Source organism: Grus americana, chromosome 1, assembly GCF_028858705.1.
Source record: "Grus americana isolate bGruAme1 chromosome 1, bGruAme1.mat, whole genome shotgun sequence".
Taxonomy (NCBI): Eukaryota; Metazoa; Chordata; class Aves; order Gruiformes; family Gruidae; genus Grus; species Grus americana.
The window spans coordinates 107,781,886-107,805,073 of NC_072852.1; the positions used below are offsets into that span (position 1 = coordinate 107,781,886).

The following is a 23,188-nucleotide window of genomic DNA, read 5'->3' on the forward strand; positions in this document are numbered from 1 at the left end:
ATTCATTTGTGCAACAGTGAACATTTTAATATGGACCCTAATAACATCTGCAGTCTCAGGGCAACAACATAATATTAACAATAAATATGGCAATAACAAGTGCTCAGTAGAGAGACTGCAGAAACAGAGATTGAATTTGGGTCTATCAGTATGATCTGTTTTTGCAGACAACAACAACAGGGAAATGGGCACAATCAAGTATTTAAAATGATTTAATTGTATTAACTTATATCTGCAGATAAATTATAAGTGCAAAAAAAATAGAATTAATGCAAACTACAGGTCATATTTCAAAATCAGGTTATTACTATCTATCTGCCCATATCCAATGTGCTTTCTAGGGTCAGTACACAATCATAAAAGCATCTATGTGCAAATACAGCATGAGATGTGAGAGACAAGCGGAGTCCTATCTTTCCTGTATTTCATCCACAATATGAAGATTTTTTGCTTTCCACAATTGATTTCATCAAAGTATAATGGATTGAAGTTTAGTAAATAAATTCTGTTGTTGATGTATAAAATGAAGTAAGTCCAGCTCAACCTGTCTGTGTTGGATTTGCAGACTCACAGAAGTAAAAACTAGCAAAATGCTCATCTCTCGAGTACTCAGACATCTCAGACACCTATCTTTTAGAGCACGTTTCTGGCAACTGAAGAGCTATCATCTCTACACAGTCATTTTAAAATGGAGGACTATACATTTGCACACACTTGAAAGTTGCATAGCTTCCCACCAGCCAAGAATTTTCAGTCATTCTTACTAATAAGCTGAGGTTCTCCAGATATTCTGGCAATTTTCAGTACAACCACAGATTACTTTTTTGACCTCAATGAGATGTATACACTAAGCACTCAAAGAGCTATTAAAGTGCCATTTTACAAAGTGCCATAATCACCTAGTAAAAATCAAGCGTGATTTTCCCACCACGCTGTCATAGCATAAAAACCACACTGTACATTTCAGACCAAAGATGAACACACTTTTCCCACTGGACGCCTTCCCGAAAACTCTCCAAAATCCAACTTGTTTTGTAACTCTTGAGATAAATGACATAGTGCTGAAGTACTTCCTGAGGTACGCTCTTTCTTGCTGCCTCAGGAGATGCAGTACCATTTCGTGGCCTTACGTGACCTAACCTGTGCTCCCCACCCACAGCCTTGCTCTCAAATGCCTATTGAGGACATAATGTGGATTTCCCTCTTAAAGGCGATGTTAGAACTGCCTGCCTCAGCTTCTGAGTTTCCAGAGTGACTGGTTGCCACCTTACTGTTTTCAAAATTCTTACAGACCTTTTATATTATCACAGTCCTTTTAACCAGTAGAAGAGGCCCAAGTTCTATTTATACACCTAATTCATGTTAAAAGACATCTGACTTCTAATCTATCTTTAATGCAGAAGCATCCAAACTCAACTGCTGAAACAGATAAGGATAAGTTTTCCCAAAACAGCCAGAATAAAAGTGTGAGCTCAACTGTAAAGATCATGGGTGGAATTAAACTGCTTAAATTCCAAATATAACTGTTGCATCTCTTGGACAATTTTGGACCCATGCCTCATCCACATCGAAGCCAAAAGCTTTAAAACATGCTTCCAATTTCAGTCATATAGAGCCAAATTCTAAAAGAAAATGGTAATTTTTCTGTATTATGTGAGCTTACAGAAAGATGGAAAAATACTGAAGGGTTTTATTTTCAAGATATTCACAACAAAGAAGCTGGCAGATACTCAGTTGCCTTCTAAATATTATCAAAAGTTTGCTTACTTTACAATATTTTTGTAAGACAAGAGCTTTACAACATTTTTATATGGAAAATAAAACTAAAGTATTTTGTTGTAATTTAAAGTCACAGTGGTCATACCACAGGCCAGCAGTTTTGCATGGGAATGTATAACTGATGTGAGGGATGGTTTTCAGAAATAGATTCTGGCACAGTTCAAAACTGAATTCTTTTCACATTTATCAGTTTGATGGGTTTACAGATTTTTTGCATGTTAATGTATTTTTATATATAAAGTTGTCTTGATTTTTGTTTATTTATTATTGTCTGAAAATATTTATATACTCATTTACATTAGGAAGTCTTGTTCTGATCACTACTATGCAGAACTAGCTGTGTTATCACAGAAACCAAGGAAGTAGCAAAGAGATGTGGGTATTACTACGACTTTTAAAAATCCCAGTCATACATCTTGAAATTCCCATTTCAGTAAAATGTTTGAAAGAAAGTAACCCCTCTAAAGATTCATCATAATAATTATAAATCATTACCTCATCTCCCCAAAGGGCTTCCCTCAATTCAAAATGCAAATAAAGCCCTAAAAAATCTAAAAAGTTCCCTTTTATGTGTTCCTTCCTCCATTAAGAAGGAAAATTTCCCAAGAGCTTTGAGGCCTTCTTCATGGATTATGGTTGAGACTGAGAGCAGTTCCTTAGCAGGAAGGGGATGGGTAAGGTGACAGCAACAATGTTCTTCTGTCCTTCTTCTGCTAAAGAAACATCCTTCCTGCATCCCTTGAGTTCTCTGCTTTTATGGACAACTTCTATCCCTGGCTACATTGCCCTGCACAGCAGATTGCTCATCTCCACACAAAAGAGAATGAGTTTGAGCAACAAATACATTTCTCTTGAGATGATAAGCAAACCCTGTCTCACCACTGCGGGGTAAATTACAAACTAGACCTACATTCTAAAGAAGTAGAAAGAGATAAAGCGAAATGAACATCTTAAAGTCAATTTTAAATCAAATCTTGAGTCAAACATAGAAAGAATCATAATGATAAAAATAATACACAGTGGTTATCATGGATGTTAGCTAACAGAAGCCTATTGTATACTATATAGTGACAAAATAAAATGAAACCTACCTCCACGACCGAAATTGCCGAGATCATTTGGTCCACTAGTGCTGTTGTTTACCGGCAGACTTGTGGCAGGCCAAGAGTCTGCAAGCCAAGGATAACTGGGGTCACTTGCATTCAACAGACCTGGTCGACTGAAGCAGAATAAGAAAAAAAGATATACAAACAAATATATATATATATTTTTACAAAATTAAAATATCTGTGAGACAACTAGTGATTGAAGAGACAATATCACCGTTCTCCTAACACTGTAGGTAACAAACAGTTTAGGAGACTTCAATTTATTTCAAATTAAAATTGTGTAGCCTTTGATGATTTAAAGACCTTGAGCAGTTAATTAAGGATATATACAAATCAACTTTGTCAGTAGAAGTGGGACTAGGCATCCGTTGTGATTCTGCCAGAATCCAAATGAACTCCGTTGTCTGTGTGAAACAGGGGTTAGGCAGCACCATCACGGGATCCTACACCCGGGCTGCATGATAAATTACCACCTCAAGGGAGCCATCACTCAAACTGATTGCTCCGTATCAGCCATTTCCAGGACTTTGGGCTACTATTTCTTCCTTCCTTTGCATCCGAAATGCACGCCTGTCATCTACAGGCTGGTAACTCTTTCTTTGAGCCCTCTTGGATGGTTTGGAGGCAAACAGGTTTGAGTAGGATTAATGGAAAGTCCACAGCTATCTTTATCTGCCACTGCTGTATGGCTTTTATATCCCTGTAATTCCCAGCTTTGAAAGCAGTATTAAACAGTGAGTATGTTGAAAGAGAAGGTACGCTCAGGCCATCAGACACCATGTCTCTCGCACCCCAGGATAAACAGCCAGAAATTTTGCAAGGCAGGCGGATTGTTTGTATTTGTACTTGCATCTAACAGGGAAAACAAATCGTTTCCTGCAGACGCCCCCTTCCCCCAAACGAAAACAAAAAACCATCCGCAGTTCTGCAGCTTTTCTAGGTTATTAATGCACTCCTGAAGTTGGAGCAACATCTCCGATCATTGTACGTTATAGACCCCCGCCTGGTACAATCCCTAAGAGAAACATCGGTTTCTATGGCAACGGCAATAAGAAGACCCCACCGCTTTCTTGCCACATCTACTCGCTCTCATTAGGCCTAATCTCTTTTTGCTAAAATATTGATTAAACGGGAGATTGGAAGTTATTACCAGGGCCTAATTACAATCTCCATATTGGCAAAGGGAAAATAGATGAGGATATATGGGCCCGTTATCAGCTTTTATCAATTTCAATTGAGTAGCCAAAGTTGTGGAATCCAGTCCTATCAATCTACAGCCTATTCATCATCCATGAATCATTTATTTCGTGATCGATTAAGTGTAATTGTTCACTCACAGCAATTTAGGGGGAGCCAATAAGGAGTCTTAAACAACAGCAACTTCATTTGCTAATGTCTAATTAATGCAATAAACATCCCGGTAACAAATGAACACATTCCTTGTGATATTTACTACTCATTTCTTCCAGGGCATCTGGGAGATATGAAACATCTGGGCTTGATTCCTCCAAAGTGCACAACAGATAGGTCATTAAACCTTGTGGTAAGCTACTTAACTCCTCCTAGCATTGTCAGTCTTCCCAATGATCGGTTATTACCCAAGTGCGTCGCATACAGCGTTTTTCAGATTCCGAATTTTAAAAATAAACACGACGGAAAGACCTTTATACAAAGAAACATACCTTCCATTGCTCATTAGTCCTCCATCTCCTCTTTGGAAAGTGACTGTGTTTTGGGAGGAAAAACAAAACAAACAAACATACACACACACGCACACACACATATAAGACAGGGAAAAATCAATTAGTAATAATTAGAAGTAACAATTCAAACTGCTCAGTGTCCAAGATGGGAGGCCTCTTGGCATCATCACATAATAAAGTACAGAAATTATAAGAAAAGGATCAAACACATCAGAGTTACAATTTCTTTAGGATTTCAGTGCACGTTATTGATTAACATCAATTCACTCTGTAGCTTGCGAGGCAAACCAGCCGCCTGGGCAAAAGGCCTGAATTTACCACAAGCCCCTTCATATGACTTTGCGTTGCAAGACTGTGCCATGTGATGAAATTGTTTTCTTGGCATGCTTTTGCTTCAGTACATAATGACATTGCGCCAGTGAGTTAATAACATCATGTCGTAATGCAGTAATATAATGTCACCACACAAATATGCCATTTCCCAGGACAAATACAAAGAGGTGGCAGCTTTATTAGAGCTGAAGGGCTGGAAAAAAGCATACAGCTGCACCGTCTCCATTAGAAGTACAGTATAAGAACCAGCACCCACGCATAAATGCATACACGCCACCATCACTGGGAAGAAAACATGTCTCCAGTCTTGCCATGGGGCATGCTAGGGATACGTTCAGAGGGAGATAATTGGTTTCAAGGCTCCATTCATGAGTCTTTGACAAAAACCAGCCTATCCCTTATCTATCTTATTAACAGGATTACATTTCAGGGCAATATAGGTAAACCCACATTACTGGTGAGATGCTAATTGACAACATTTGATGCTCCTTTTTGAAGCACTGGCAAATATTTTGAATCAAGGCCAACAGACTACTCTGGTTCTCAGTGGCAATATCCCATTATTTATTGTCAGGCATAGATAAGGCAGACTATTAAATTATATCAATGTCCTGGACACCTGCATCCTTACAAGCCTCAGACAAGATGAGGGTTCAAATTTCAGAGACGAATGGAAGAGTCTGTGGCCAGTTTCATTTAAAATAGGCTTTGGTTTGGAAATACTATCTACCTTTGTAAGACGGACATTCCCACCATGAAACTATAGCTCCCAGAGTATTCGTAAGATTTTCCAGATATTAATCCAAACTACCCTAATTCAAGATTAGACTTTTTATTATACGCCACTCTAATCAGACAAAATTACTACACCCAATAGAAATGCTGTGATCATTAAAAAAATTGGCAATGACGTAAATCCACTGGGAAAATACTTCTGATACCTTATAGAATTCTTGTCACTTTATTAACTCCTAGGATAATTTCACAGTCTACATTCAGCAAAGGGGACAATACTGGCCCCTCTGGAAGCCCTGCTGGAAGAGTGCTTGGGTAGGGTGATTAATTACCCTTCACTGCAGAACAGACGAATATCAATATCAGAAAATCACTGCAGTCATATGTCACATCAAAATGGTTAATAGCTGGATTTTGAAAGGATATAATCAAACCAATTAATGAAAAGAAAATCAAAATGCAAGTATGGGAAGTATTAAATAAAAGTCTGCTTTGAAAAGCAAGACATGGTAAAACATTGCAGCTAATTAATTTTAGAGCTGATGCTACTTTCATTCACGTTGTTTCTAACAGGCTGTCAAATGACTGTATCACTCGTTGCTTAAAAGTGAATAATCTGAAGTGCTGTGGATATCATGTGTGAATATGCAAAGAGGTGGGTACTGTCTGGCTATGTCTCAAGGTCCGTTGGTCAAAAGTAGAATAGGTGTGGTTTCCTTTCTCCTCCTCCCCTTCAAAATTAATCCTTCATTTCTCCAACTTTCTGCATTTGTCAAAGCGACAAGAAATAAGGCAAATGAGAAACAAAGGTGCATTTGGTAACAACCCTTATAAGTAGTTTACAGATTTAAGGGAATTCCAGTGAAACATATTTTCTGAAGACTTCTTGGGATTAATACTCTTGTTTAGACTATCATCTACCAGAAATAATTTTAAAGTAACATTGTCACCAATTGTATAGCACGTACAGGTGTGTGAGAGTTTAACTATACATGTCATATGGGGAAAAAAATCAATACTTGTGGTCTTCAAATATTTATATCCCTTGTGTAACTTTATAAAAGGAAGCTAAAATGGGGGTAGCTAGTAGGAGATTGCAGCAATGTTTGCCAAACACATTTTATTTTCCGTGTAGTGAGGTATGGAAAAAACTCCAAGGCATGCTGTGAGAACATATCAAGAAGACATGACATCGAAACCTCTTCGCTAGAGCCATAGCTGCTGCAGATTGGCTGTGGTATATGAGCTTGTTGAGAAGACGCAGCTATCACAGCATTTGGTCTTTTTTCTTCTATCTGTGTATCCTGGTGGTAGTAACTATGTCCTCGTTTTTTTCCTACGTTAAATATTCTTACACCCTCCCAGTATAAACACTGTTCTTAGAAGAAAGTTTCAGCTTAGTTTATTAAAAAAAGAGCTTGTCTTGCAGTGACATTGCTTTTTCCCAGGGAAGGCTGTGCCTGGCTTATGTGATGTGTATGGAACTGGGAAGGAATACAGGTTCTTCCGTTTACCCTCCACCCTGTATACCAATGCACGGATGGTTATAATCTTCATGAGAAAATAAACAAGAAAGTATTTTAGTTACTATTCTTGGTGGAAAAGGCTCCGGAATATCAACTAAGCTAGCCAAAATTCCTCTTGAAGTGAGGACATGTCACCAGAATGTTACAGAAAAAAATTCATATTCCTAATGCCATCCATAAATGGACTACCTGAGGCTGGAGAGAGAAGGTGCCTTTCTTTTAGCATCAATATTGTGAAAGGAAAGACAGCTAACAACAGAAGATATGGTCAGGCTGCCAACACAAGCACTATGTTTATCATTCCTGCCGTACGTTTTGTCAGCATTTTTGCCTGCAGTTTGATTTCTGCAATTACAAAACAAGTCTAAACGCCTGAATGGGAGCATACTTAATGCAATGCAGGCTTGTAGATGTCACTGTAAAAATAAAACACACAGACAGCTGGCTTTATTCATCCTGTCTCCACTTTAAAAAGAAGCAGAGCAATTTCAAGGGGCAATGTAAGAGGAGGAAGGGAAGGATGTCCCTATCACTGACCCACCCATCTCCCTTGCCTTTTATCACCGAGGAAGCAAAAAAGCTCTTTCAGCACTCTTTGCATCTGATATATGTTCTTAGAAAGGCTGAAGACCTGCAGGGATGAGATTGGTTTTCAAAAGAAGATGAAAAAATAACCTCTGCATACAGAGATTTTGAAGGAATCCCCACCAGCTTATACTTCAATGGCTGTAAAAATGCAGAAGTATAATCCAAAGTGCATTTTAAATGCATAAATATGTAAGGAAATTATATTGTATATATTTGTACGAAGAACAGCATACGTTAAGGAGCTTTTCACATGCTTTTTATTAAATATATAAGGAGGTACCCATACCATTTACTAATATTATCTGACAAGGTTAAACTTAATCTTCATGCCTGCTAGAAATGGAAAAATATGAATGTATAGTAAGTTGACATTCTGAGGCAAGAAAGCTTTAGAAAGCTTTCTGTATGCCTATCTCTAGTAGGCCACATTTTCCTACTGCAAATGAAAACTTTAATGTTGCCAGCCAAGTCTCATTCCTTTTTCTGATAAGCTGTTCCTCAAATACGAATGTAGATTAATCCTCTTTTAATAAGCATTAACTCAGAACAGATAATCAGCATATAAAAATTCCATCAAATCTTATGTCTACCTTTGGATGATTCTGTCAAATAATTTATCCTCATTTAACACTTTCAGGAGTCGTGCATAAAATGTGTAGCATTCTGTAATTCTCTACCTATTTTTAATTTGTTTTTGTTTTCTCAGTTTCATGAAATCTTTAATCCCAAGGAGCACTAGTCACTAAATAAGCTTACCTACTCGTAAGTGAAAATACATATTTACTTTCTTCGCATGACTGATGGCCTAGACACTTGAAAACACCTGAGTATTCAAGCGAGTGGGTACTGGCACAACAATGAGTTTGAGGGCATGGGAAAGATAAGCAGACAAATGAAATTTCTCTTATTTCTACAAATGGATTCTGAGCCTTTGTTCTATAAGTCCTTATACCAAAATGTGAAAAGAGAGTAGCAACTTCCAGCACAAAATAAACAAAGTCAGTTCTGTCATTGTAATGCTGGAACGAAACAATTCATCTGTTACACAAGAAGTGGTCAGATATCTCTTCTGTGCCATCTATCTCTTCTTGTATTACATAGAAACCCACGGTGTGTGTTTATAGCCAAGCAATCTGAGTAAAGGGTAACTGTAAAAATAGAAAAAATCAGGGCAGCAGTACTTTAGCTTTTGCAGAGACTCACAAAAGTAAGACCAACCCATTCTTTATATCACAGAACAGATCACTGAAAAGGAGTAACATTTGTATGTAGTCTCTGTGCCAGATTTGGTTTTGCTGATAGTCTGTCATGGTCCCAAAAATGTACGCTTCTTGTGCAGCTGCAGATGATGACACTACTACTTACCAGTAGTAATCTAACAAACATAGTCAAAACCCATATGTTTTTTAGTACTGGTATTACCCAGAATCAATGCCTGGTGAGTCACAACGGGGGAAAGAGAAGTGGAAGAATAGTGATGTACAGAATTGTGGCTCAGTAACTACCAGAGCCAGTTCAACTGAAAATAAGTAAAAAGATTTAGCTATGATTTTCAGTGTCACATTTTATTTGTGACCATCTGAGCAGTTGATCAGTGCTTATGAAAATGTTCACAAAGACAGAAAGCTTGATGAATTTAATCTAGTCGATTATTCTTCTCTGGTACAAATCTTTACCAATAGCATGATATTTGCTGTTTCCTCTTCTCCTACACAAAATGTTACAGTAGTTTAATCATATGCAGAAATTAAATACAAATAACAAATAATCCCAGTGAATGACCCATAATCAGAAAATGACCCAAAAGAACATTTTTAGCAAGTAATTATGTAACTGCAGAATCCAGACTTTTGAACAGCTATTTTTAGTGTTTAAAGTTCTACACATATGCTAATAAAACTGGAAAAAAAAACCCAACCCCAAAAACATTTACATCAGAAATAACTGAAAAAAATAGGGGGTTTGTGTCTGAAATAGAGTAAGAATATGAATGTTCCACTGATACTTTCAATTCTCTTTATTACACAGTCAAATCTGCACATTCTGCAGCTTTCTGAAGGAAGAGTTTAAAGCAGATGTCTGACCAAAAAGTGTGCACCTTCTAAAGAGTATATTAGGATAAATTAATCTTTAGTAAAACTTTCTTGACAGCTGTCTCTGATGACATTCTGAAAGCTACATACCAGTGTCTACATATTTAGATTTGAAACCAAACTGTTTATGAATCATAACTTTGAAGGGAACAACATACATTTGTGTCATCAAACCTCCACAAGCATAGGTAGGTTTGTCTAAATGATTTTACCAATGGTAAATTCAAATATTAGAGAAATAAAGATGGTTTTTAGGGTAACCTAGATATAAAGATAAAAACTATGGACTGTGTACTGCGATAATTTTCTCTAAGTTAATGACTGTTTTGGACTTGACTACTGGATGACTTAGGGTCTCAGTGCCTCCAGAAACGATTAGAGACCAAGCAGCAGGGCTACGTATGAGATGTCAAAACTATTTTTAAAAAAGTAAATTGTTATCAGTGCCTCTGACATATCCTAGTTGCCCAGCACATGTGGATGAACTGCACTGAATCACGCTCAGTCACTGTGGCTCCAGCACAACCCTGTGTCATGCCGATGTACGCTACAAAGACGATGAAGAAAACTTACCACAGTTACAGACTGCTGACAGTGGCATCATCATGCAAAGATGTACTCTTTCATTTTGGAAAAAAATCCAATGTTGTGTCACAAAGAAAAGCAAGTAAAGCATTCAGGGTGGGATGTGTTGCGCCACAACTTACGCTAACTTGAACAAATATGCCTGGAAGCCAAAGGAGCACTTCCCGAGCCCCCAGAGCTTCTCCACAGGGACGCTTTTCCTTCGCAATGTCACAGGCCCCTGGGGCAGACACCACCACCTTCGCTCATCTGCCTCGAGAGTCATCTGCTCTTTCCTGCTAAGCCAAACACTCAAGCTGTGGCTGAAGATAGGCAAGAGCGAGAAAGCAGCAGCTGAGCATGAGGACCAGTTTGGCAGTGCAGTAGGAAGACCGGCCTCTACCACATGGATGGCAGAGGGGACAGAAGAAGACACAGCTTTGGTAACTGCAACTGAGGGGCCAAGATACACACAAAAAACCTTACAGACTTCTGCTGGAAAATGCTAAGATTTATCAGCCTTTTACACTGTAACACTGAGATATAATTATTTTTGAGTTTTTGAACTCAAGCTTAGGTATGAGAGCAGAAGCTAATTATGTGTATTAATTATTACTATTAATTGTATACTCTATTTTTCCTGGCTATCCATATGTTGACTAAGCTGTTTGCAACCTGCTGTCTCAGCCACACTTTGTTTATTCTTCACATATCTTTAATCACGCTTACGATAATGGTCTACCGTATGCTATGTTTATTAAAGATATGAAAATTAGGATATCAACTTTGAATTTGTTAGGTGGAAAAAAAGCAAATGCTTCAATTTCAAACACACTGCAAAGGCAGTGCGTGCATAGGTTGATCACTAGATCGCTTGCAGATCTGAACACCTCACAGTAAGGCCAAAGTATACACAACTGACAGCTAAAGTGGGAGTGAGTTCCATTTCTGCAGTTAGATCTTCAAAAATGTTTGAGAAACTAAACCTCGAGAAACCAAAAATGTTTGAGAAACATTTTTGAGCTTTAAAATAAAAATTCAGTTATATATGACTAATGCTTGTTTATGTTAAGTTAGTTCAAGCATCTTGTCCTGCAAATTACTTTCAAAACTGCATTATTTCAAGCAGTTAGATGAGTAAGAAGTATGCAGAATTATAATGACAGAGACATTAATGGTGGTAGATTTTATGTTCCCCTGGAATCACTATGAGAAAAAATGCTACATTTTTATCACAGCTAGGTAGCAGAAGTGGTTCTCCTTGTAGTTGCTTTTAATTCTGCATACCTCAGATGTTGATAAACACTTAAATAGGTAATGTTTGCAATGATGTGTTGGTGAGGTAAGAGACAGACTAATGGACAGTACCTGCAGGGGTGAAGGTGAAGGACTGAACTGCAAAACAAGAAAGCAAACACATTGTGAGTTACACACCCTGATAACAAGCGCTAATTGCAGGGCACGAGTTTCCTCTGGAATTTACTCAGTTGTGGTTGAATATCATAAGCAGGACATAACAGTTGAGCTTAAAGCACTAACCAGCCAGCAGCCAATGAGAAATGATGGTTGGAAAGGTGAGTAGTGAATTCTTACAGTCACGTTTGAAGACTTTTTGTGTGGACATGCTGTTCTCCAAATTGTAAACATTAGAATGATTTTTGAAGCATGATCTGTAATGAACTTTCCTTGCTGAAAGCATACACTATTTAATAATTCTGATAATGGGAATTCTGTGTCATGATGCAATGTTCACATCACACTTAGATGCAGCAAACATCATGAGAAGGAATGAGTTGCAGGAGACACACTGTTTATAATGACTATTATAATTATTTACAGCTATGCATTTTAAAGCATAAAAGACTTTGCTCTCAATCTCTCCCCCACCCCCCAACATGCCAGCTCACATAACTGGGCTAATAATTCTGCTTTTTTAAAAAAGAGTAGTCTTAGCTTGTGTCCAAAGTTTATGTATAGGACTGTTTCGTAAGAGGAGCAACAGTACAGCTGTCTCTTGATATGAAAAATCTCGGGATCTAGATTGATATTTTATATAAACACATCTGTAAGTGTGTGTGATATATATTAGTTTCTCAATTAACACCACCCCACCTCTCGGAGAGTAAAGGTCATTGCTGTTAAAGGAAAGGAAGAAACACCTCGGCAAAAAGCACAACCTATGAGTGATACAGGCCACGTGGTGACGCGAGGTGAGGTTCCACAGAAACCGAGTCTGTCCAAGAGCCACCGAAAGGGTCTCTGCTCCCTCTGCTTCCACTGTGCTGGCTGTGGTGCCCGTCTGATTTCTTCTCGGGCTGCTTCCTTTCTCTAAACCAGTGGATAACTAAGCCAGCAGGAAGGACTGAAAAATGACATGGAATAGTTTTCTTCCGGTTTAGTGAGCCCAGTCAGGGCACTGAGGAGTCTGATGATGGCTAACGCCAAGGTGAGAAGGCGTAGGACTGTTTGGCTGGGAGCAGGTAATGAATGCTGGGTTTTGGCAGGTAGTTAAAGACGCTCAGCCGCTTAGGAAACCTGTGTCCTCAGGTTTGCATGTGGTAACTTGTAAATAGAAGAGCACTAGCGTAACTGTAGTGTGATATAATGTCAACATTAAATATGCTGTGTCCTCAACTGTGCAAATCTTGCTCAAAAAGGAAATGTTTTCTCTTTTTAAATGTATTACGTAATAAGCACTATAAGAGAACCTACTCCAATATTTGAAGAACAGCTTTTTTGTGTGTTAAATTAGGCTTCAAAGTGACTCATTTTATGGTAATTCACCTGACTTCCTAAAAATCCGTAAGAATCCTGAAGCATGGAATAGTACACAAAACAAACAGGTTGGGGGGGAGGAAGAAAACATTTTCATTTGGGCAATGTATTTTTGCAAATGTAGTTTTCAAAAACTAATTTGTATCCGGAGCAACACATTTGGTGCAAGAGGGATCACACTGTGAGGGTGTTTGAAGGTGTTCTACCTCCAAGACCAAACTTTTTATGGCTTCTGCCATAGGTAAATTTTGACCACGCTTCTCTAATACATCACCCTCTTCTCCACAAGCTATCAGTATGGAGTCACTGATTAAGTACCTCCATTAATTTCCCACGCACATGGCTTCAAAGACATGCAAATGCATGGGAATGAAGAAGACGACGACCAAATACGCTTTCTAACCTTCCTTGTAAGGGTCTAGTCTAATTCACATATGAGCACATAAATGGAGCCAGACTGCTAACAGAGTGCCTTCTGAGCAAGGAGCAAGAGGTACAGTTAATCCTCTTTGTACTTTTTTTATGCTAGATGCGCTGGAGATGTAAAAATAAAGACTGTCTTATGATAATGATGAAATGTGGTACCGAGCAATGCATTTAAAGCTTCTCATACACTAGCATTTTCACAGCATACATTTAAAACAAGCATACAAAATTCACCCAGGCCACCTTTGCTGTAAGTTCAACATCTTTTTAAGTAGGTTTAACAGCACCTGTTCTCTTCATGATAGAACTTGATGAGATGGTAATAAAAAGTTACTGTTCTTACCAGCATAATTGCTGAGCCCCTTCCTCTTCTTCCTGCGCCAGTACAGCCAGATGCTGAAACCCATCAGTATTACCCAACATGCACCACCGATGCCAGCTATAAAGGCAGGCTGTTTGACAACATCAGTGATTTGCTCAGTTATGCTGTTGTTATTTTCAGTGATGACAACTTCATTACGACCTCCTGCACAAAAGAAATTTGACAGAAAGTTGTTATTATGCATTCTGTAATACAAAGAGGAATCAAGTACTGCAAATAATATTAAAAAACCCAGTAATGCACCTCAGAAGAATTATCCACAATAGGAGAGCTTTTATTGGTACTCCTTACTTAAAGGAGTACCAAAACACACCTGAAAACCAATGCTTTTAGAAAGTAAATCCATAATCCATTGTGATTTTGCAAACATATATTTGAAAGATAGTTCCATAGGACTCTCCCAAGTAATCTAACAGATGACAGTCCAGAGTCATTTTGTTAAGAGTATACATGTTTGTTGGTTTACTTTTACATAATTATAGACAGAACATGATGAGAAAATGGATCATAGGAAACCAATAGAAAAAATAAATCGAGTAATCAATAAATAGCCTTTTTCAAATGAGAAATCTAAATACAAAATATGCTATAACATCAAAAGACGGTTCCTTCTCTCATTGTTGTCAGAATGCCAAAATTTCTTAACTTTTTTTTTTTCCTGTATGCTAGAGTTTCCAAATTTAAAATAAAAAATAAAAAATATGTATTTTCAAATGGGGCAAGATGCATTTTCCAGCAATTATTTCATGAGGAAAACAATCCACATAAATTCTAAGTGCACCAACTTTGGCACAAAGCAGAAAAATCATGTAGTTAACTGCAAACTCTAAACAATCACAGCAGCAGATGCTATTTTTTTCACCTAGAATAGGCACGAAAAATTCTTAACATCAACCTGTAAGAAACAATTATGATGTGGAATACCAATTAAAGTCACATGCATCAAAAATTACTATATAGGACCTTAAATTGTGTATATTACATTAGAAAACCGTAAATTTTAATAGATGCTCCCATTGGATTTTTCCCTCTCTTTCTCTAAAAGACAACTTTTCTAAAAGGAAAATTTTGGTGTCTCACTTGAAAACAAATGCTCATAAAAAATGTGAATGGAAATTCAGGAAATGCTAAAGCGTATAGTTCTAGGGCCAGCACTTTTCTACTTCAAATCTTACCTTGTCAAAAATGTTTAGTTTTAAAATCAGGAAATGCGTAACATATTTTTCTCCAAAAAATATTAATATTGATTATATGTATATTTGATATAAACTGCCCACATCTGCAGTTTTGAAATTGGTGAAAGAATTATCCATCATCTCAGTAAAAGCATTTATATAGCTCTATCCTTGAAATGTTTATGCAATATTATCAGATGGCTGTATGCATGCTGAAGAAAGATTTCGAGCTGCAAGAGTAGCTACTCTACTGAGACAAAAAAAAAGATGCAAATACTATGATTCTCAATTATGAGAGTCTCGTACACATGTAAAGGTAGTAGAATATGGCAATAAAACATTGAAATGGTCATTCAGAGGAAATTATTAAAAGTATTGTAGCATTATGCCTTGCTGTGAAAATGTACATATTGCTCTTCTATAATTCAGCAGTGGTTAAATTCACCGTGCGCTTCTTTCAAGTGAACAGCCGCCGTGTCAGCACGCTGGCTTCAGCCTAAACCAAACAAATAATGTTGTGGCTAAAGCAGATGCAAGAAGCCTGACACTTCCAGTTTTATTTCCACAGACACCTCTTTGCAGGAGACCCAGAGTTTTCTCCGGTCGAGTTGCGACTGAGGATGCATGCCAGAGGGCCGGTCGGGCTGAGCGCGTCTTCCCTGCCCCAGCCTGCACCCCTGCCGCGGGGACTGGCTCTGCCCTGGCGCTGCCCCAGCCAAGGTGCAGCTTCAGGCCCTGAGTTGTGTTCAGAGCTGGACTGGAGCTGCTCAGGAAGAAACGCGACGCACTGCATTACATTGCTATCACACTGTTAATGATCTCGGTGATTTTATTAAGCTTTCTCTCTTTCAGCACCATGTCAATATTTAGTAATGATGACCGTCTGCTTTTGCAAACAGGCTGTTGAAACCGTGCTGGAGCTTGGCTTGCTTTCACTAGTTGTGTGCAAGAAACAAAACAGGCTTCCTGCAAACAAAATAGGTCCCACAAAAGGATGCTGACAGACTACGCCTGCTAATGTATCAAAAAGCAGTGCACCAGTACTGGTATCGTGTACCAGTCTATACTGGCCGTGCTGGTAAGCTTTACTAGCATCAGTGCTTGGTAGCTGCAGCTGTCCTTTCCTATACTTTCCTATTTTGTCTTGCCACTGCCAAAGGCCCGGTAGTTTCCAGTCCTGATGCAGTCAGTGTGAATAAAACTCAGTGAGCACCTATGACAAGGAAAAGCAGGGAGGCCACAGTGACTCCTTTATCAGATTTTCCCCTTTTTTTTTTTTTCCATGGAACCAATCCATAGGTGCACCCCAGTGCTGAAAGAGGAAGCGCTGAGAGTAAAACTAATAGAAAGAGGCACTCTACAGCATGCTCTTCCAGGCATTTTGATTTGCTGGTAGACATCAGCACGGGAGTTGATGTTGCTCTAATTGCCGTTAACTTTCAGTTAATTTCTGTGCCCTTTGGAGGAGAGGTAAAAGCAGTGAGACGGTGAGGAAACAGGTAATGCCTGCTTCGGAGCTGTGCTGCCATGGAGAAGAGAGGGCAGGAAAGCACTTTGGAGACACTGGCTTTGGGAGCGGACGCTCCTGGACTCAAGAAAAGAACAACTGCTTCCTGCTGAAGCCTCCAGAAAGTCTGATGATCCCGTTTTCTTCTCTAAGATCAGAAACCAGTCTTTCAAGATTGGAGGATGTGAGAACAAACTGCAGAGAGCCCGAGGAGAACTTTCAGTGGGCTTTATCCTCTCCCTCTCTTCTAGGGGAAGGTGCAATCTGTCGCCAAATTACCTTCTAAAGTTGGCAGTCTGGCTGTTTGCTCAACCCTTCAGTGCCTAGTAATTACAACTGCAAAAGTAATAATTCATTTAAATGTCAAAATAACATATGCTTTGTGAATTCAGTGACTGAAAAATAAATGGATACAGAAGAATGTTACCCACCGATGTTTGATAAAATTAATACAATCGTTGGGGTTTGGGGAAACAAACGGCATTAATTTTGTATTTCTTTATATAATATTTAAGCAGAAGTAATAAATATGTACTCCAAGGTACTAGTGTACTATTTCATATACTGCAGGTGTTTCTGTAACAATGCTGTCAGTTCAACTAATTAGAACACAGACAAGGGAAGTGTGCGACCTGTAACGCTCCATTGTTCCTGAAGACAAAAACATAATGAAATATAATGTCTTCCTCCCATTGGAGAGTAATGAAGAACAAAACTAATTTGTTGGACCAAAAATTAATTAGACACATCAGATTCAATTGTACCTATTACTGTGAAAGTTTGCAGCTGTTCCTCATATTATTATGCCAATGATGGAATGTAAGAGCGAACAGGCCAACTGATGAAGAAAAATAATAGCTATACCATTAACCAACATTTCCGTTATCTCCAATTTTATTTCTGATTTTCCAAGTGAAAATTTTTACCATATCAATAGAGATCATAAAAATTTTATTCTTGATTCTGTTTGAGTCTTCCATAAAATTTTTCAACATCATTCTTGAAGTACGGTAACAGGATTCCTATAACAGTGACACAATTTCTAACTAAAGAAATAATATACTTCCTACTGCTCCATATTATCCTGGTTTTACGTTCTGGATTGTTATGGGCCTGTTCTCTAGAATTGGTCTGAGAAGTCAGTAATTGAATATCCACCATGAAAATGAGTTATTTTCAGAAATAAACGACTTCTTCTTAGAAGAAAACACCCTATATTTAAGAATAACACCTTTCTTTTTATACACTGGACTCTATTTCATGACAATGAAAGTCGTACTGTTTAGCAACATGGCTTAACTCTTCTGCATCACTGACCTGCCCTCTCAAGAATTCAGCATTTCTGCAGTTGTTTATTCTGCTTGCAAGTTGCTAAATAGTATAGCTAAGCACCAGGCCATATGGGACTACATTATAATATAATCACTCAATGTTTTCCCATTCACGATGATGTTTTGAGGCTTATTCATGAGCTCATTTTTAATCCATGTAGCTGTGTTTTTGTTTTTTTTTTAAATTTACGTAAAAAAATAATTTTCTTAATTAATGTTCTTGATTCTCAGTCAAACATCAAGTGGTACAAACTCAAATTTTCCAGAAATGGTATCACTTAAACACTGTTACCTTTATCAAGCAAATTTATAGTCTGAGAAATAACTTCCAGCAATTCATAAGCATTAGAAAAATGGGACCGAAAGAAAATGGAGATACAGACCATACAAGTAATAAGCACATCCAGCTTTGGGCTCCCAAATGGGAAAAAAGAAACGAGAACAGAAACACAACACAAACAGAAAAGACTCTCCTTTACTTTTAATGCAAAGGACTCTTAAATGTGCAAAGATGCCACCAGACAGACTTGTTGAAGTAGACATTCTGGGATCATTTCAGAATAAATAAATATCACTGTAAGTTTAACGATGCAAAAATAAGTCTCTAAATGCCAAAATGTTTTTTCTTTTTTTCATACTTTATTTGCATCCTAATATCCCTTTCCTCCTCCTTGCAACAATACAGATCTCTCCACGTTTAACTCTTGATTTGATTATACTAATAATTTTTGTAAGGAAAAAGTCAGGATGAAGGGCTGTACCCAGATGTGGGGCTGAGCATTCTGGGAATCATCCAGCAAAGCACTTTAGTGCAAGTTTAACTCACAACATGTTAAGTGACACGAGGCTATTCACGTGCTTAAAATGCAACACACTTAAGTGTTTTGCAGGAACAAGCCCAATGTATTTAGTGCCTAGCCAGATGGACTCCCTAGTGAAATGAAAAGCCCTGCTCAAAGCAAATGCAATGACAGACTAGTCTCACAACATCAATTATTTACACAGAGGTCCAAAATTCAGGCCTATTAGATGATATGTTTCTTGCATTTTCAAAAATCAATTTCTTGCTTTCAGTTCTAGAAAAGTTTTTTCCCCTCTTTGGTGTTTCTGTGGCTGCCTTTTTCTAAAACCAGTGCTACCTTCACCTCCTCTCTAATATTTCCTTCTCCAGTGACAAGGTATTCAAAGCTGATGTACCCCAATTTCTGTTTTGATCCTTAGGGAACCTGAATATCATTAAACATTTAAGCAATACTTAGGGGATGGCCTTTTCTAAAGGTCAACACAAAATAGAATAGAACATGTGCGGGACATTGTGCTGAAAACATTTTCTAGAAAGAAAATATTTAGTAACAAAAGACACACAAGCAAACAAAAGCCCGTTTTAAGCAATTAGATCATACAGTTAAAAGCAACGAAAATCCCATATTACGCACTCAAAAGAGGTGCTGCTCTGCACAGCTTAATTGAGTTTTGCTAAATATGGTTACTTCTCCTATTCTTACCCTTCCCATATTGTTCCTGCCTTTGTATTTTATACTTGAGAAGAATTTCAGAAGAAACAGTATCTGTGTGTCCCTCGGGTCAGGAAATTAATTCAGCGTGGAAACCACTACTAAGAAAGAGTCCTTTCAAAGGCAGGGATGATAACACTACCTTTGCTCTCTATTTGGACTAGAGGCCACTCATTCTTTGACAGAGGAAGCTCGTCTGCTTGGGATACCTGAGAAACACTGACTTGAAATGTTCAGAAAACCAACTGTAAATAGTGCCTTAGGCAACGATGTCACAAGTAAGGCAATATTACAGTCATCTGAACAGGAGGAAAAGGGAGCTTAAGCTGTTAGTTCTATAAATCTGTCAACCTGCAGAAGTGGTAAATTCTATTTTTTAAAAAAATAAACCAGTTTCACTAGGTAATCTATATGTTTTCGTATGAGTTGGGAACATATTTCCCTCCATTGGCTGCGAGAACTCTGCACAACAAGAAGACACGACATCAGCACGCAGTGGGACGTTAAAAGCTAACTAAGTAGCTCTATTCCAATCTCATCTTTTCCTCCATGGATTTTTATGCTTCCAGAAGTGATTTATGAAAGTGTTTCTGAAAGTCCAAACAGGCAAACCAAAACAACAGAACGGACAATCACTTACCGATTATTATGGGTTGTGGCTCACTTTTTACTCCCACACCTGCACTGGTGCTTGCAGCAACTTCCACGCGGTACTGAATACCTGGATATAGGCCACCTATTACTACAGACCGAATGGCTGCATCTACTGTTTTGTTGATATGAAATCGAGTCTCATTACCTAGGCACCAGATCTGGGACAAAAGTTGACATGTTAAAAAATATGAAATTCTTCATACTCAGAAACAATCGCGCATAGATATGACATATCAAGGTAATGTAGGACAATCTCTTATTTTGGACTTCCAAACAATGTTACTGTCCAGGAGTAGCTGGAATTGGGATAATTCAGCTCAGCAAGCTATCCCAGATTAGCATAGGATGAAGCCAGCTGTAAAGACTGCTTGCAAATACCTCTCTGGACTCTCCATGGAGTACAAATTCTGTGGTTACACTTCTTAGAAGCAGAGAACAGAATCATCCAAGTGAAAAAGAGGCATTATACATTAACTGAAATCTTGTTCAGTAATATGATTACCACCAAACCTTTCCTTAAAAAAACCCACATTTTTTTCATTCTTAATTTCCCACTGAATAGCAAAAGGACACCAAATAATACAAGTACATGTTGAAACACTTTTCCCAGGAAGTTTCAAAACTAAGACCTTTTAGAGATTCTTCTTCAGTTAATGTTATCTGCATACACTGCTTCTGTATTATTAAAGAAAGCATTTACTACCATTAAGAAAATAAATGCATAAAGATATTGCAATATCTTTAATTATAATAGCAGAAGAAAGCAGAAGTAGTGGAACCACTCCCAGCAACCGATGTGTCTAAGCAACACCAATGCTCTCTTTACCCTTATTTTTGACCCTTATCCATGTTTTATCACACCTTATCTTTTTTCTGTGAAACACTGAGGAAGATTTGGAGGGCATAAGAAACCCTTGTTCTCCTAAGCTCAAGTAGATCTTATTTGCAGGCCACAACACATTAGGGTGAGAAACCATTGCATTCATTCTTGCACTCCTTGTCTGTCCTGATCTTAGATTACAGCAGCTATGAGATGCCCCTAATTAAAGGCATTTAATTCATAAATGAATTTACAGGCACTCTGATGTCGAAAGTGGAATCAACAGATCTACATTCAGTTTGTTAGGAAACGAACTGTGAAACCTCAGAGGTTATTTTATACTCCAGGAACTATGAGACTGTTTGCACTGTATTCACTGTAGCCAGCTCACTAATCAGGCAGGCACCTAACCTAACACAGAAGGGATGTAATAGGTAGTGACTCCAGCTGCTTTTATAAACAGCCTAGAGGTCTGAGCACTCACCTGGAACATGGCTTTTATTAACCATCAGCCCACTTTGCTTCATTTCGACACATTTTGTAGTTTAGGAGTGTGCTTTACTTATTTGCCTGTAAGACCTTGATGGTTAATATTGACTTATACTGGAGTCAGTATCAAGATTAATTAAGCCAAAAGATAATTATTAATTGATATGTAAATGAGATCAATAAAATACTGGGATTAATAAATCTTGATATTGACTAAAAGCAAAACAAAAGAAGTGCTATACTAAACATAAATATTGCAAGCATTTATTGCATCCCTCTGACCAAGCGATAAACTGGAAGAGGTTGAACCATTAGTTGATTTAAAAGTCAAGCACTTTCTCCCTTCCTGATGCTGTGTTCCCTCAAGATACAGCAGGGAAAAAAATTACATCTTTTTGTGTGAAATAAGCTGCATCCACCACTTGCACCCTTTGTGGGACTGTCAAGAAAGCTGCCTTGCTTTATTTCAATTAAAAATTTCCCACTAGGTATGCAAGCCAGCCACAGCAAAATTATTTAACAGTGTGTTCGATTGCCACAAGCCTGTGACAATGCTGAACCTTGCCCCATCATTTTCTCCATAGTCCTCCACCCCAATAACACACTGCACTTTTTCCAAGTTGTGAAAATATGCTTGTGCAAAAGTGAGCTTAGTGGGCAATTACAGACTACAACAAAATTTAAGATGATACTTAAATGAGTGGAAAGGAGTGGATACTTTGTGCCATCATAGCAACAAAGGAGAAAATACAATCAATGTGGGCAACTCTCATATAACAGGCTCTGGACAGAGTAGTGGTGTTCAACCTGTTCCTCAGAACAAACAACCTAGCACTTTAAGTTGTGAATCTTGACAGAGATAGTACTCGGAAGAAGTCTTGTATTCTTCCAGAGCCACAGTCCTTGACTTTGACCTTGAAGTGTCAGGATTAGCATTTTTGCAGGGGAAAGAAAAAGTATCTTTCCTGGCAGCTTTTCTGTCAGATTGAAGGCACTCTAAGAGAGGGACTTCACCACCTGTCTTGAGAGTGCAGAAGCCCTTAACAAAAAAACCCCTTCTTCTTGTTCCACAGCATGGAAAAGCAAGAAAGAGAAGCACTGTAAACTGGCTGGCAACTACAGGTCTGTTCCAGATCTAGCTCATGATATTTTTACTTTTAATATAACAGTAGTACTGCTTAAAAAAAAATAAAAATCCATAAGCAGTCAGTCCTCTTTCTCCATATAATTATATGGGCGGCTGTAAATGCTGTCAGAATCTAAATCCATAAACAGTGCTATTGTTCTGTAATTCAAGCAGGCTGTTTCCTTAAACACACAACCCTCCCATTACTCATCGTTTCTACCTTATACTCCTGGATGACTCCATTTTGGTGATCTGGAGGGGGAGGATCCCAGGAGATGCTGATGCTTGTGCTGTTGTGGTTTCCAACTGTCAGGACAGTAACAGACTGAGGAGGGGCACTTGGAGCTACACCAAGGAGAGAGAACAAACAGAAGCAAGACATTAATCCATTTGCTAGAGCACGAATTTTGCTGAAATAGTGTAAGAGCATGCAGAAAGTATACCAAGTTCACACTCTCAGCAGGCCTAGGTATGCACATTTTGTTAGGCACTGACAATTTTGAAAAATGCCGTTCTGAAGAGAAGCATAGTGCTGAATGACAATGTGGAATTTATGGCA

The 23,188-nt window shown here is 38.2% G+C and overlaps 1 protein-coding gene across 17 annotated transcripts in view; it reads right to left on the reverse strand.

Annotated features, from left to right (window-relative positions):
* The window catches only part of ROBO2 (roundabout guidance receptor 2), a 485,452-nt gene that overhangs the window by 51,263 nt on the left and 411,001 nt on the right, over positions 1-23,188 (reverse strand). For 10 of the 17 annotated variants that reach the window (XM_054847298.1, XM_054847394.1, XM_054847328.1 and 7 more), the window contains 5 exons: positions 22,850-22,974; positions 20,181-20,352; positions 13,975-14,157; positions 4,571-4,613; positions 2,871-2,998 (listed from right to left, as the gene is read on the reverse strand). In XM_054847298.1, the coding sequence (XP_054703273.1) occupies positions 2,871-2,998; positions 4,571-4,613; positions 13,975-14,157; positions 20,181-20,352; positions 22,850-22,974 (651 nt within the window). Of the gene's footprint in view, positions 1-2,870; positions 2,999-4,570; positions 4,614-11,798; positions 11,826-13,974; positions 14,158-20,180; positions 20,353-22,849; positions 22,975-23,188 lie in introns of all 17 variants that reach the window. The other 7 variants (XM_054847356.1, XM_054847318.1, XM_054847385.1 and 4 more) reach the window with 1 other exon arrangement.